The sequence below is a fragment of the Pongo pygmaeus genome, chromosome 18 (assembly GCF_028885625.2).
Source record: "Pongo pygmaeus isolate AG05252 chromosome 18, NHGRI_mPonPyg2-v2.0_pri, whole genome shotgun sequence".
Classification (NCBI taxonomy): Eukaryota; Metazoa; Chordata; class Mammalia; order Primates; family Hominidae; genus Pongo; species Pongo pygmaeus.
The window spans coordinates 31376692-31389507 of record NC_072391.2 but is presented as its reverse complement, the minus strand read 5'-3'; the positions used below and the strand labels follow the sequence as shown (position 1 = coordinate 31389507).

Sequence of the window (12816 nt, the reverse complement as noted above, 5' to 3'; positions counted from 1 at the left end):
TTTTTTTCTCTTTCTCTGATCACCTGGTCTGCTATTATTGCCCCAATCCTGTTTTCATTCAAGTATCCTATCTTCACTTTCATTTCCTGGGTGTTAAGGAACTCATACATCATCCAAATCTGGGAAAACAAAGGCTAAATTCAATTCCGGCTCAGGCAAGGGAGAAACACAAGCAGAAGTTCAGCTTTTTGTGTTTTTTTTGTTTTTGTTTTCAGACACAGTATCGTTCTGTTGCTGAGGCTGGAGTGCAGTGGCTCGATCTCAGCTCACCACAACCTCTCCTTCCCGGGTTCAAGCAATTCTCCTGCCTCAGCCTCCTGAGTAGCTGGGATTACAGGCACTTGCCACCATGCCAGGCTAATTTTTGTATTTTTGGTAGAGATGGGATTTCACCATGTTGGCCAGGCTGGTCTCGAACTCCTGACCTCAGGTGATCCACCCGCTTTGTGGATCTCCCAAAGTGCTGGGACTACAGGCATGAGCCACCGTGCTCGGCCTCATTATGTCTTCTGCCTCAGTACATCCATATTTTGAAATACATATTATTTTATTATAATTTGTTTTTGAGACAGGGTCTCCCTCTGTCACCTGGCATTGTGGCAAGTGTCTTTCAAACGTCATCTCATTTGATCCTCTCCCCAACTCTAGGAAGAAGATACAATTATTATCATCCTTATTTTACAGAATTGGAAACCAAGGCACAGAGAGGTGAAGGGACTCGCCCAAGGTCACACGGAAAGTGGTGGGTCAGGGGATTGAACCGAGGACATCTGGCTCCAGACCCTGAACTCTCCAACCCTCTGCCACCCTCCTCCTAGGTGAGGGAGATTACATTACTGGGGACCCTGTTTCAGGATATTAAGGGGTTTTCCAAGATGTTTCTCATAGAAAAAAGAAAAAAAGGGTGTGGCTCATGCCTGTAATCCTAGCAGTTTGGGAGGCCGAGGCGGGCAGATGACTTGAGGTCAGGAGTTCAAGATCAGCCTGGCCAACATGGTGAAACCCCATCTCTACTAAAAATACAAAAATTAGCCAGGCATGGTGGCAGGTGCCTATAATCCCAGCTACTCAGGAGGCTGAGCCAGGAGAGTTGCTTGAACCCAGGAGGAGGATGTTGCAGGTTGCAGTGAGCCAAGATCACACCACTGCACTCCAGCCGGGCGACAGAGACTCCGTTTCAAAACAAAAAAAGAAGAAGAAGAAGAAAAACAAGATGTTGAGTGTGACTGGGTGGAAGCCGCTGACTTGTCCCTGGCACAGGTGTGCTGATATCCCTTCCCCCTCCTTCCTCACGTCCTGCATCTCAGCGAGAATTGGGGTGCCGGGGTTAGCTGTGTGGCCATCATCCCAGGCCCAGGTGAAACCCTCGATCAGGTGAGGCCATGATCCCAAGGAGTGTTTTAGCCCAGATCCTGCCTCTTCCCTGCTTTCTGCCCAAAAGCGGGACCTCCTCTATGGAAAATATCCAGTTGGGTGAGCCTGGGAGGGAGGAGGTGAGTTGGGCTGGACTCAGGGACCGACTCTTCCCGTCTCCTGACTGTGTTTACTGGGCTGGATTTTGGGAAGGGGCCAGATTGCATCAGACAGGGCCTGATGGGCTGGAGCCAGACTGTGGTATGAGGAGGAGACACAGCCTTATAAGCTGAGGGAGTGGACTGGGAGTGGAGAGGCCCGGGGTCAGGAAAGCAGAGACAAACAAAGCGTTAGGAGCAGAAGAGAGGCAGGGAAGACAAGCCAGACACGATGGCCACCTTCCCACCAGCAACCAGCGCTCCCCAGCAGCCTCCAGGCCCAGAGGACGAGGACCTCAGCCTGGATGAATCTGACCTCTACAGCTTGGCCCATTCCTACCTCAGTAAGGCCCACTCAGCCATCTCCACGGTCCTTCCTCCTCTCCCAAAATCAGGACCCACCCCTCTTGTTTCCTCTCATTTCCTTTCCTTTCCTCTTCATTTCTTTCTTTTTTTTTTTTTGAGAGAGTCACTCTGTCACCCAGGCTGGAGTGCAGTAGTGTGATCACAACTCACCGCAGCCTCAAACTCCTGGGCTCAAGTGATCCTCCTGCTTCAGTCTCCCGAGTGGCTGGAACTTCAGGTGTGCACCACCTGTAGTGGTGAGATGGGGTCTCACTATGTTGTCCAGGCTGATCTCAAATTCCTGGGCTCAAGCAATTTTCCTGCCTTGGCCTCCCAAAGTGCTGAGATTACAGGAGTGAGCCACCCTGCCCAGCCCACTCACCCTTTTCTAGCCAACCTGTTCCTTGGACCCTCACGTCACCCCTGTCTAGTCCCTTATCCCAGGAGTGCTATGTTACTCAGCCTGGGACCTCACACACACCTGGGGTCCCACATTCCACAGAGGGGAAGCAGCAGGCTTCTCCCTGCTCTTCCCATCCCCGCAACCCCGAACCCCTGCCTCTCCTCTGACAGGGCCTCTCCTCATGCCTATGCTCACTTCACCTCTGACTCCTGCCTTGGTTACAGGAGGCAGAGGCCGGAAAGGTCGCACCAAGAGAGAAGCTGCTGCCAACACCAACCGCCCCAGCCCTGGCGGGCACGAGAGGAAACTGGTGACCAAGCTGCAGAATTCAGAGAGGAAGAAGCAAGGGGCACGGCGCTGAGACAGAGCTGGAGGTAAGGAGTCCGGGGGCCCAGAGAGCTCAAGGTGGTGCTTCTGCCATGAAGGACAGGCCGGAAGGTGTGCAATTGGGTGGGGAGGAGGGATCAGGCAACTGTTGTCTTGATGCAGAATAAAACGAGACATATGTTTGACTGTGAGTTTCCTAGCGGCCAGAGCAAAGTGGGAACACAGAACCTTTCCAATTGAAGGGAAATTTGACTTACAGAGACAGAAATTGAGGCCAGAGAGGGTGGGTCCTTCCCTGGAGTCACAAATCAAGTGAGTGGGAGAGACAGAATTAGAACCCAGATCTCTGTCCCTTTCACTACCTGCTTTTCCTCACCCCCCAGATGAGGCCAGACCACGGACACTACACCCAGCAACAGAGACGGGACTGCGGAGGAAGGAGGACCCAGGACAGGATCCAGGCCGGCTTGCCACACCCCCCACCCCTAGGACTTATCCCTGCTGACCGAGTCTCTGAGGGGCTACCAGGAAAGCGCCTCCAACCCTAGCAAAAGTGCAAGGTGGGGAGTGAGAGGCCGGGAATGGAGGGGCAGAGCCAGGAAGATCCCCCAGAAAAGAAAGCTACAGAAGAAACTGGGGCTTCTCCAGGGTGGCAGCAACAATAAATAGACGCGCATGGCAGCCACAGCTTGGGTGTGTGTTCATCCTTGTTCTTTGTGTGTTTTTGTTCCGGGCACGTGTGTGCTTGCCTGTGCCTGCACATTCATGAGCCTGAGAGAGCATCTTTGATGTGTATTTGTGTTTGGTGTATGTATCTGGGGCAGGGAGTGTTCCTGCTCTTGCAGGGTCTACGCTGTGAATGCAGCTTTTGGTTTGTTTGCTTTTGCTTGCATATATTTTAGTGCATACATTTCTGTGGGCTCCTACATAGTGGAAAGGAATTTCTTCTGCTTTTTTGCGATACTGCCCGTGAAACACGGCCCTCCCCAGCGCCTATCTGTTTTTGTTGATTGTGTCCTGTTCATAGACGGGAATGCTACTTATGAGTGCCATCTAAAAGACAGAGAAAACTGAGATTTAAAATATTAAAAGCCAGGGCCGGGTGCAGTGGCTCACGCCTGTAATCCCAGCACTTTGGGAGGCTGAGGCGGGTGGATCACGAAGTCAGGAGTTCAAGACCAGCCTGACCAACATGGTGAAACCCCATCTCTACTAAAAATACCAAAAATTAGCCAAGCATGGTGGCAGGTGCCTGTAATCCCAGCTTCTCAGGAGGCTGAGGCAGTAGAATTGCTTGAACCCAGGAGGTAGAGGTTGCAGTGAGCCGAGATCGTGCCATTGCACTCCAGCCTGGGTGACAGAGGGAGACTCTGTCTCAAAACAAACAAACAAACAAACAAAAACTAAAGTCTGGGAGCAGTGGCTCATGCCTGTAATCACAGCAGTTTAGGAGGCTGAAGTGGGAGGATTACTTGAGCCTAGGAGTTCAAGACCAGCCTGAGCATCATAGTAAGAGTCCATCTCTACAATTTTTTTTTTTTTTTGAGGCAGAGTCTCACTCTGTTGCTCAGGCTAGAGTGCAGTGGCACCATCTTGGCTCACTGCAACCCCTGCCTCCCGGGTTCAAGCAATTCTCATGCCTAAGCCCCCTGAGTAGCTGGGATTACAGGTGAGCACCACCATGCCCAGCTAATTTTTGGTTTTTTGTTTTTTTGATACAGAGTCTCACTCTGTCGCTCAGGCTGGAGTGCAGTGGCATGATCTCAGCTCACTGCAACCTCCACCTCCTGGGTTCAAGCTATTCTCCTGCCTCAGCCTCCTGAGTAGCTGGGACTACAGGCACCTGTCACCACGCCTGGCTAATTTTTGTATTTTTAGTAGAAACAGGGTTTCACCATGTTGGCCAGGATGGTCTCAATCTCCTGACCTCATGATCCACCCGCCTTGGCCTCCCAAAGTGCTGGCATTACAGGCATCAGCCACCACGCCTGGCCAATTTTTCTATTTTTAGTAGAGATGGGGTTTCATCATGTTGGCCAGGCTGGTTTCAAACTCCTGACCTCAAATGATCTGCCCACCTCAGCCTCCCAGCCTTTGGGAGGCCAAGGAGGGAGGATCGCTTGAGGCCAGGAGTTCGAGACCAGCCTAGGCAACGTACCAAGACCCTGTCTCTACAAAAATTTAAAAATTAGCAAAGCATGGTGGCTCATGCCTGTAGTCCTAGTTGCTCAGAGGCTGAAGTTGGAGGATCCCTTGAGCCCAGTTGGAGGCTGCAGTAAGCCATGATGGTGCCACTGCACTCCAGCCTGAGCAATAGAGTGAAACCATGTATTGAAAAAGAAAGAGAGAGAGAAAGAAAGAAAGAAAGAAAGAAAGAAAGAAAGAAAGAAAGAAAGAAAGAAAGAGAGAAAGAGAAGGAAGGAAAAGAAAGAAAGGAAGAAAGAAAGAAAGGGAAAGAAAGAGAGAGAAAGGAGAGAAGAAAGAAAGAAAGAAAGAAAGAGAGAGAAAGAAAGAGAAAAGAGCAAGCCCGGGCGCAGTGGCTCACACCTGTAATCCCAGTACTTTGGGAGGCCAAGGCAGGTGGATCACCTGAGGTCAGTAGTTCGAGATCAGCCTGACCAATATGGAGAAACCCCATCTCTACTAAAAATACAAAAGTAGCCGGGTGTGGTGGCGCATGCCTGTAATCCCAGCTACTTGGGAGGCTGAGGCAGGAGAATCGCTTGAACCCGGGAGGCAGAGGTTGTGGTGAGCCAACATCATGCCATTGCACTCCAGCCTGGGCAACAAGAGCAAAACTCCATCTCAAAAAAAGCAAAAAAGAGAGAAAGAAAGAGAGAGAGAGAGAGAGAGAAGGAGGGAAAGAAAGAGGAAGGAAAGGAGGGAGGGAGGGAGGGAGAGAAGGAAATATTAAGGGATTTGCCCTAGCTCACTCAGGGCTCATATTCAGGGATCTTATTGTCTTCAGATATGAGGTGGGTCCCCAGGCCAAGGGGGCTGTGGGACAGGGTTCTGGGAAGTGAGATGGAGGAGGGAGATTCTTATTCAGTGCTATGTCTCAGGACCAGAGTTGAAGAAAAATACGGGGCAAACAAGAAGTGTGGTTGGAGCTGAGATGACTTATTGATTGAGATACAGGTTTGGGTTGCTATTATGAAGAATCAAAACAGGATATAAAGTTATTCCTCTTTTACTTAGCCCCAAGTCCTCCTGGGTTCAAATGGCAGCTCCATTGTGTTGAGGATTCCAGCTATTTTTACTCACTGTTCTGCCACACAAAATGTGGCTTCCACTTTGAGGCCCAAAATAGCTACTCCAATACCTGCCATCACATTTGCATCTCAGCCTGTGGAAAGAGTGTGGAAGAGACAGAGGAGGCCACACCTCTTCAATTTTAGAGCATAACCTAAAAGCAGGACACATCACATCTGCTCCGAATGTGTCCACATGGCCACACCCAACTACAAGAGAGGTTGGGAAATGTAGCATTTAGCTGCTTAGCCACGTGGTAGCTAAAACTTGGGCAACAGCAGGGTTTTATGATGAAAGGGAACCAGAGAGAGTGAATACAGGAAGAAGCTAGCAAGAAACATTGCCCACATGCAGACTCAACAGATGTCAGGGGAGAAAACTCTGAGATTGGGCCCCGGACAGAGCCTGTTTCCTTTTCCCCTGTCCCTTTCACATAAGCCTCACACTGCAGAACTTGGAGTCAGTGGTTCATGGGGACCCAAGGACATCCACAGGGGACCAAAGTACCTGATAGAGCAAGTCAGACTACGACCAGCTTGAACCCTTGGGGACCTGTATCCATCCCCTTCCCTTGAGTCCAGCCTAATCATAGCCACAGAATGAATCCATGACCGGGAAGGACATTTAAGGACCTCTGGCCCAACTCTCCCCACGCAACAGTGGCATTGCCTCTGCTTGTTTGAATACCACTATGGAGGGGGAACTTGCTACGTTTAAAGGTTGCTGAATTTTTTTGTTTTGTTTTGTTTTTGGAGATGGAGTCTCTCTCTGTCGCCCAGGCTGGAGTGCAGTGGTGTGATCTCGACCCACTGCAACCTCCGCTTCCTGGGTTCAAGTGATTTTCGTGCCTCAGCCTCTCTAGTAGCTGGGACTACAGGTGTGGGCCACCACACCTGGCTAATTTTTGTATTTTTAGTAGAGATGGGGTTTCACCATGTTGGCCAGGCTGGTCTCAAACTCCTGACCTCAGGTGATCTGCCCGCCTTGGCCTCCCAAAGTGTTGGGATTACAGGCTTGAGCCACACTGCCCGGCAAAGGTTGCCTAATTCTATCTCAGGGCAAATCGTTCATGTGGGCTGAAATCTGTCTCTCATACCTGCCCTTAAATAAGCTTCTGTTTTTCTGGTCCTTTCTGTCTGAGATGACTTTAATTCCTCCCCCGACCCCATCTCATGAGGCTCAGCTTAGATGTTTCCTTCTCTTCCTCCCTGAGGGCTGGGTGCAGAAGCTCATACCTGCAATCCCAGCACTTTGGGAGGCCGAGGTGGGAGGATTGCTTGGGCCCCGGAATTCTAGGCCAGCCTAGCAACACAGCAAGACCCTCTCTCTACAAAAAATTAAAAATTAGCCAGGTGTGGTGGCTTGTGCCTGTGGGCGCACCTGCTCAGGAGGCTGAGGTGAAAGGATCTCTCGTGCCTGGAAGGTGGAGGCTGCGGTGAGCCAGGATCGCACTCCAGCCTGGGCGTCAGAGTGAGACTCTGTCTCAAAAAAACAAAAACCAAAGTTTTCCTTGACTTGCAATCCTCCGCCCATCTCCTGATCTCCACCCCAGCCCGACCCTCCTCTGGGATCACACGGAAGCCTGGGCCCAGAATCTTACAGTCTATCTTGGAAATCCTTCAGATTTTGCCTCCAACTCCTCTTTCCATACAAGTTATGTGTTAACTCAATCAATGCTTATTGGATGCCTACGGGAGTTACCAGGACCCTGCTGGAGGCCTGTGCTGCTGAGAGGGACAAATAGAATCCTGATATGACCAGAACCAGGAATAGGGCCACCATCAGCTCTAGAACCCAGGGAGCAAATGGCAGGAGCAACACCAGGCAGTCGGCCCTCAGCCCAGCACAGACCTGGTGTGTTGGCTTCAGAAAATCCTGGAAACATCTCTGCTGTGTTTGGAGCTCCTATTCTGTGACAAGTGTTTTATAGGCTTTGCTCCATTTAATCCTTACAATAACCCAATAGGACATACTATTAATGATCCCCTTTTTTTCAGACCAGAAAACTGAGGTTCAGAGATGTTAAGTAATTTGCCTAAAGTAACACAGCCACAACCTGTAGGACTTGGAATTATGAACTCAGGTCTGTCTGAATTTTAAAGCCTGGATTTTTTCCCCCTTTGCTACATGCCTGGGAAGAACCATGTATTGACAATGAGGAATCCTAAACTCTCCTTAATTTCTGGTCAATTACTCCTCTGGGCCTGGGTTTCCTCACCTGTCAAATGGTGAGACTGCCCTCTCTCTTCTGTCAAAAGAGAAAATGAAGGCTGGGAAGCACTGTGTCCCTAGCTGGAATGGTCACTCCCTGTCCTGGGTCCTTTGACACCAGCCAGGAGGCCTCACACACTGCCCCAGCCTCCTGGCCTCTGATTGGCCTTTCCTGGCCTCGCCCTCGCCTGGCACAGCGTCTGCCTGAGAGGACTTTAAGTGGCTGTTCTGGGAATTAAGGCAATTCTTGGAATTGCAGAATTTTTGGATCCGAAAGGATCCTACCCAGACTCTTCCTCTTGTGTCTCCATCCCCCTTCCTAAACCCTTTCTTTTTCTTCTGGTTGCATGCAATGTCTGTTTCCCCATTTTGGGGGGATCCCCCTGACAACTAGAGAAATCACTGACCTCTCTCCTAACCCAGGGGCTTACAGAATTGGCCCTGTCAGGCTTCTATAACTCAGAGGACTCCCGACTCCTTGCAGAGAACTGAGAAACTCATCATGGTGTTGTCTGTCTGTTCTGCAAACAACCTGAATCTCTTCCACCTTCCCCTTTCTCAAAGGCCAGCTCACAGATACAGGAGTACATTTTTAAATTTCAGAATCACCCTGAGTTTTCTCTTTTTTGAGACAGGGTCTCACTCCATCGCCCAGGCTGGGGTGCAGTGGTGCAATCACTGCAGCCTCGACCTCCTGGGCTAATTTTTTAATTTTTTGTAGAGACGAAGTCTCGCTGCTATGATGCCAAGGCTGGTTTCAAACTCCTGTCCTCAAGTGATCCTCCTGCCTCGGCCTTCCAAAGTGCTGGGATTACAGGCATGAGCCACCGTGCCCAGCCCCAAAATTGATTTTTTAACTAGAATCCCCTAAAGTTAATGCTAATGACAGTAATAGTTCCAGCTACCACTATTGATGATCTACCTTAGGGTTTTCCCAACTTCATCTTTCCCATAGCACTTTTGTGATTGATTTCTGCTGTCTATACATTCAAACTATACTATATATATTATGCTATATTTACTTAGCATTTAAAAACTACCTCCTGCTAGTCACGGTGGCTCACGCCTGTAATCCCAGCACTTTGGGAGGCCAAGGCGGGCAGATCACCTGAGATCAGGAGTTCGAAACCAGCCTGGCCAACATGGTGAAACCCCATCTCTACTAAAAATACAAAAATCAGCCAGGCGCGGTGGTGGGTACCTGTAATCCCAGCTACTCAGGAGGCTGAGGCAGGAGAATTGCTTAAACTCGGGAGGCAGAGGTTGCAGTGAGCCAAGATCGCTCCATTGCACTCCAGCCGGGGCAACAGAGCAAGACTCTGTCTCAAAAAAAACTACCTCCTTATCCTTTTCACTCAAATATACTTAAAAAGGAAGCTACAGCATATAACCACCAACAATGGAAAACCACGGTCATATGTCATAATTAGAAATTAATTGTAGGCCAGACACAGCAGTTCATGCCTGTAATGCCAGCACTTTGGGAGGCTGAGGAGGGTGGATTACCTGAGGCCAGGAGTTTGAGACCAACCTGACCAATATGGTGAAACACCGTCACTATCAAAAACACAAAAAAATTTAGCTGGACATGGTGGCAGGCACCTGTAATCCCAGGTATTAGGGAGGCTGAGACAGAAGAATCGCTTGAACCTGGGAGGCAGAGGTTGCAGTGAGCTGAGATCGTGCTACTGCACTCCAGCCTGGGCAACAGAGCGAGACTCTATCTCAAAAATAAATAAAGAAAGAAAGAAAATAAAGAAATTAACTGTAAAGGCTGAGCATGGTGGCTCATGCCTGTAATCCCAGCACATTTGGAAGCTGAGGTGGGTGGATTACTTGAGGTCAGGAGTTCGAGACCAGCATGGTGAAACCCCATCTCTACTGCTACAAAAATTAGCTGGGTGTGATGGCACACCCCTGTAATCCCAGCTACTCAGGAGGCTGAGGCAGGAGAATTTCTTGAACCTGGGAGGCAGAGGTTGCAGTGAGCCAAGATCGCACCATTGCACTCCAGCCTGGGCGACAAGAGCGAAACTCCATCTCAAAAAAAAAAAAAAGAAGAAAAGAAAAGAAATTAACTGTAAAAAGAAATACCGAAGTTAGCCAGTGTGGTGGTGTGTGCCTGTAGTCCTAGCTACTCAGGAGGCTTAGGTGGGAGGATCGTTTGAGCCCAGGAGTTTGAGGCTGCAGTAAGCTGTGATTGCACCACTGCACTCCAGCCTGAACAACAGAGAAAGACCCTGTCTCAAAAAAAAAAAAAAAAAAAAAAAGGAACACTTAACTAAAACTTTTTTAAGTTCATCCATCCAGGCGCTGTGGCTCACGCCTGTAATCTCAGCACTTTGGGAGGCTGAGGCAGGTGGATCACCTGAGGTCAGGAGTTTGAGACCAACCTGACCAACATGGAGAAACCCTGTCCCTACTAAAAATACAAAATTAGCTGGGCGTGGTGGCGCATGCCTGTAATCCCAGCTAATTAGGAGGCTGAGGCAGGAGAATCTCTGGAACCTGGGAGGCAGAGGTTGCAGTGAGCCGACTCTAGCCTGGGCGACTAGAGGGAAACTGCATCTCAAAAAAAAAAAAAAGGCCGGGCATGGCGGCTCACACCTGTAATCCCAGCACTTTGGGAGGTCGAGGTGGGTGGATCACCTGAGGTCAGGGGTTCAAGACCAGCCTGGACAACATGGTGAAACCCCGTCTCTACTAAAAATACAAGAATTAGGTGGGCATTGTGGCACTTGCCTGCAGCCTGTAGTCTCAGCTACTCAGAAGGCTGAGGCAGGAGAATCGCTTGAAACTGGGAGGCGGAGATTGCAGTGAGCTGAGATAGCACCACCGCACTCTAGCCTGGCGACAGAGCAAGACTCCGTCTCAAAAAAAAAAGAAGAAGAAGGGTAGGGCGTGGTGACTCACACCTGTAATCCCAGCACTTTGGGAGGCCGAGGTGGGTAGATCACCTGAGGTCAGGAGTTCGAGACCAGCCTGGACAACATGGGGAAACCCCGTCTCTACTAAAAATAAAAAAAATAAAAAAAAAAATTAGTTGAGTGTGGTGGCACGAGCCTGTAATCCCAGCTACTTGGAAGGCTGAGGCAGAAGAATGGCTTGAACCCAGGAGGCAGAGGTTGCAGTGAACCGAGATTGCACCACTGCACTCCAGCTGGGCGACAGAGCTGAGACTCTGTCTCAAAAAAAATAAATAAATAAAGAAGAAGAAGAAGAAAAAAAATTATGGGAGATCATTGTTTTGGGTTCAGCTGCTGCACTTTAGGCCCCAACAGATAAGACCAAACCAAAATGGAGTTACTCATGCTAAACGTCACATAATCAAACTGAAACTTTAAGGAAGGAGATAGATCCCAAACAGACCAGTTTTTCCTGAAAACAGGAGATTCCAGTCAACCTGAGTCAGTGTAATATTGGTCCCCTTTGCTTTAACTCTTACAAAAAAGTCACCTGAAGGAACCTCATGTTAACCAATCAGGTTTTTTCCTATTGTTCTGTTTCCTTGGCCAGTGAGAGATCTTGATTCTATTTTGTAGAATGAAAGCTGTACCAATTCATGAATTGCAAATAAAAGCCAATTATCTCTATATCCAAAATTGTTGTCATTTTGTCTTTTGACAGGGTGAAAGGCGAATAGGAGAAACTCCACCTTGGTTTGTATATAAAAATATTATCTAGGATGGTGGCTCACGCCTGTAATCCTAGCACTTCGGGAGGCCAAGGTGGGCAGATCACCTGAGGTCAGGAGTTCGAGACCGGTTTCGACAACATAGTGAAACCCTGTCTCTACTAAAAATACAAAAATTAGCCAGGCTTGGTGGCTTGTGCCTGTAATCACAGCTACTAGGGAGGCTGATGTACAAGAATTGCTTGAACCCAGGAGGCAAAGGTTGCACTGAGCCGAGAACACGCAACTGCACTCCAGCCTGGGAGTGAGACTCTGTCTAAAAAAAAAAAAAAAAAAAAAAAAATCTAGCCACAGCAATTATTATCACACTGGATATTTACCAAAGCCTGCAGGAGGGAAAAACACCTGGGTCACGGGTTCACTGCTGGTTGGAGGCTGAGCCAAGAGCGAACCAAGTGTGCTGATACCCATGCCCCTGATTTCTAGGGAGTTCTGTGGCCTTCAGGGAGTCCCAGGGGAGCAAGATTAGAGCACCCAGTCCCTGAGTGCCCTGCTATCAGCAGCCTTGACAGAGGCGATCTCTCCTGGGTGGCTGGAATCAGCATCCAGGGCTCTGTCAACTATTATAGAAACATTTTATTCTTTTTGTAAAACAAAAGTTATCTTTTCTTTTCTGATTACAAAAGAAGTTATTGCTGTGGAATCGCAAGATAATCCCCATCTTCTGGTCTGTCTGTCCTTTGTCCCCATGACTGAACTCCAACTTTTGCAAAACACTTACTTTTATTTTATGTTTTATTCTAGAGACAGGCTCTTGCTCTGCCGCCCAGGCTGGAGTGCAGTGGTGCAATCTCGGCTCACTGAAGCTTTGACCTCCCGGGTCTCAAGTGATCCTCCCACCTCAGCCTCCTGAGCAGCTGGGACTACAGGCACACGCCACCACACCCTGCTAATTTTTGTATGTATATACACACACACATATATATATATGTATGTATATATATGTGTGTGTGTATATATATATAGTGTGTGTGTAGAGATGGGTAGGGAGTGGGTCTCACTATGTTGCCAAGGCTGGTCTTGAACTCCTGGGCTCAAACGATCCTCCTGTCCTGGCCTCCCAAAGTGCTGGG

The 12816-nt window shown here is 49.1% G+C and overlaps 2 protein-coding genes across 2 annotated transcripts in view; one reads left to right on the top strand and one right to left on the bottom strand.

Moving 5' to 3' along the window:
• The window catches only part of LOC129015833 (SAGA-associated factor 29), an 89283-nt gene that overhangs the window by 48473 nt on the left and 27994 nt on the right, over positions 1-12816 (bottom strand). The gene's annotated exons all lie outside the window — the stretch shown is intronic.
• On the top strand, positions 1641-3273 carry NUPR1 (nuclear protein 1, transcriptional regulator). The gene is made up of 3 exons (XM_054454466.2): positions 1641-1855; positions 2484-2633; positions 2970-3273. Exons 1-2 carry the CDS (start codon positions 1744-1746, stop codon positions 2618-2620), a joined length of 249 nt encoding a protein of 82 aa, XP_054310441.1. The 5' UTR covers positions 1641-1743; the 3' UTR covers positions 2621-2633; positions 2970-3273.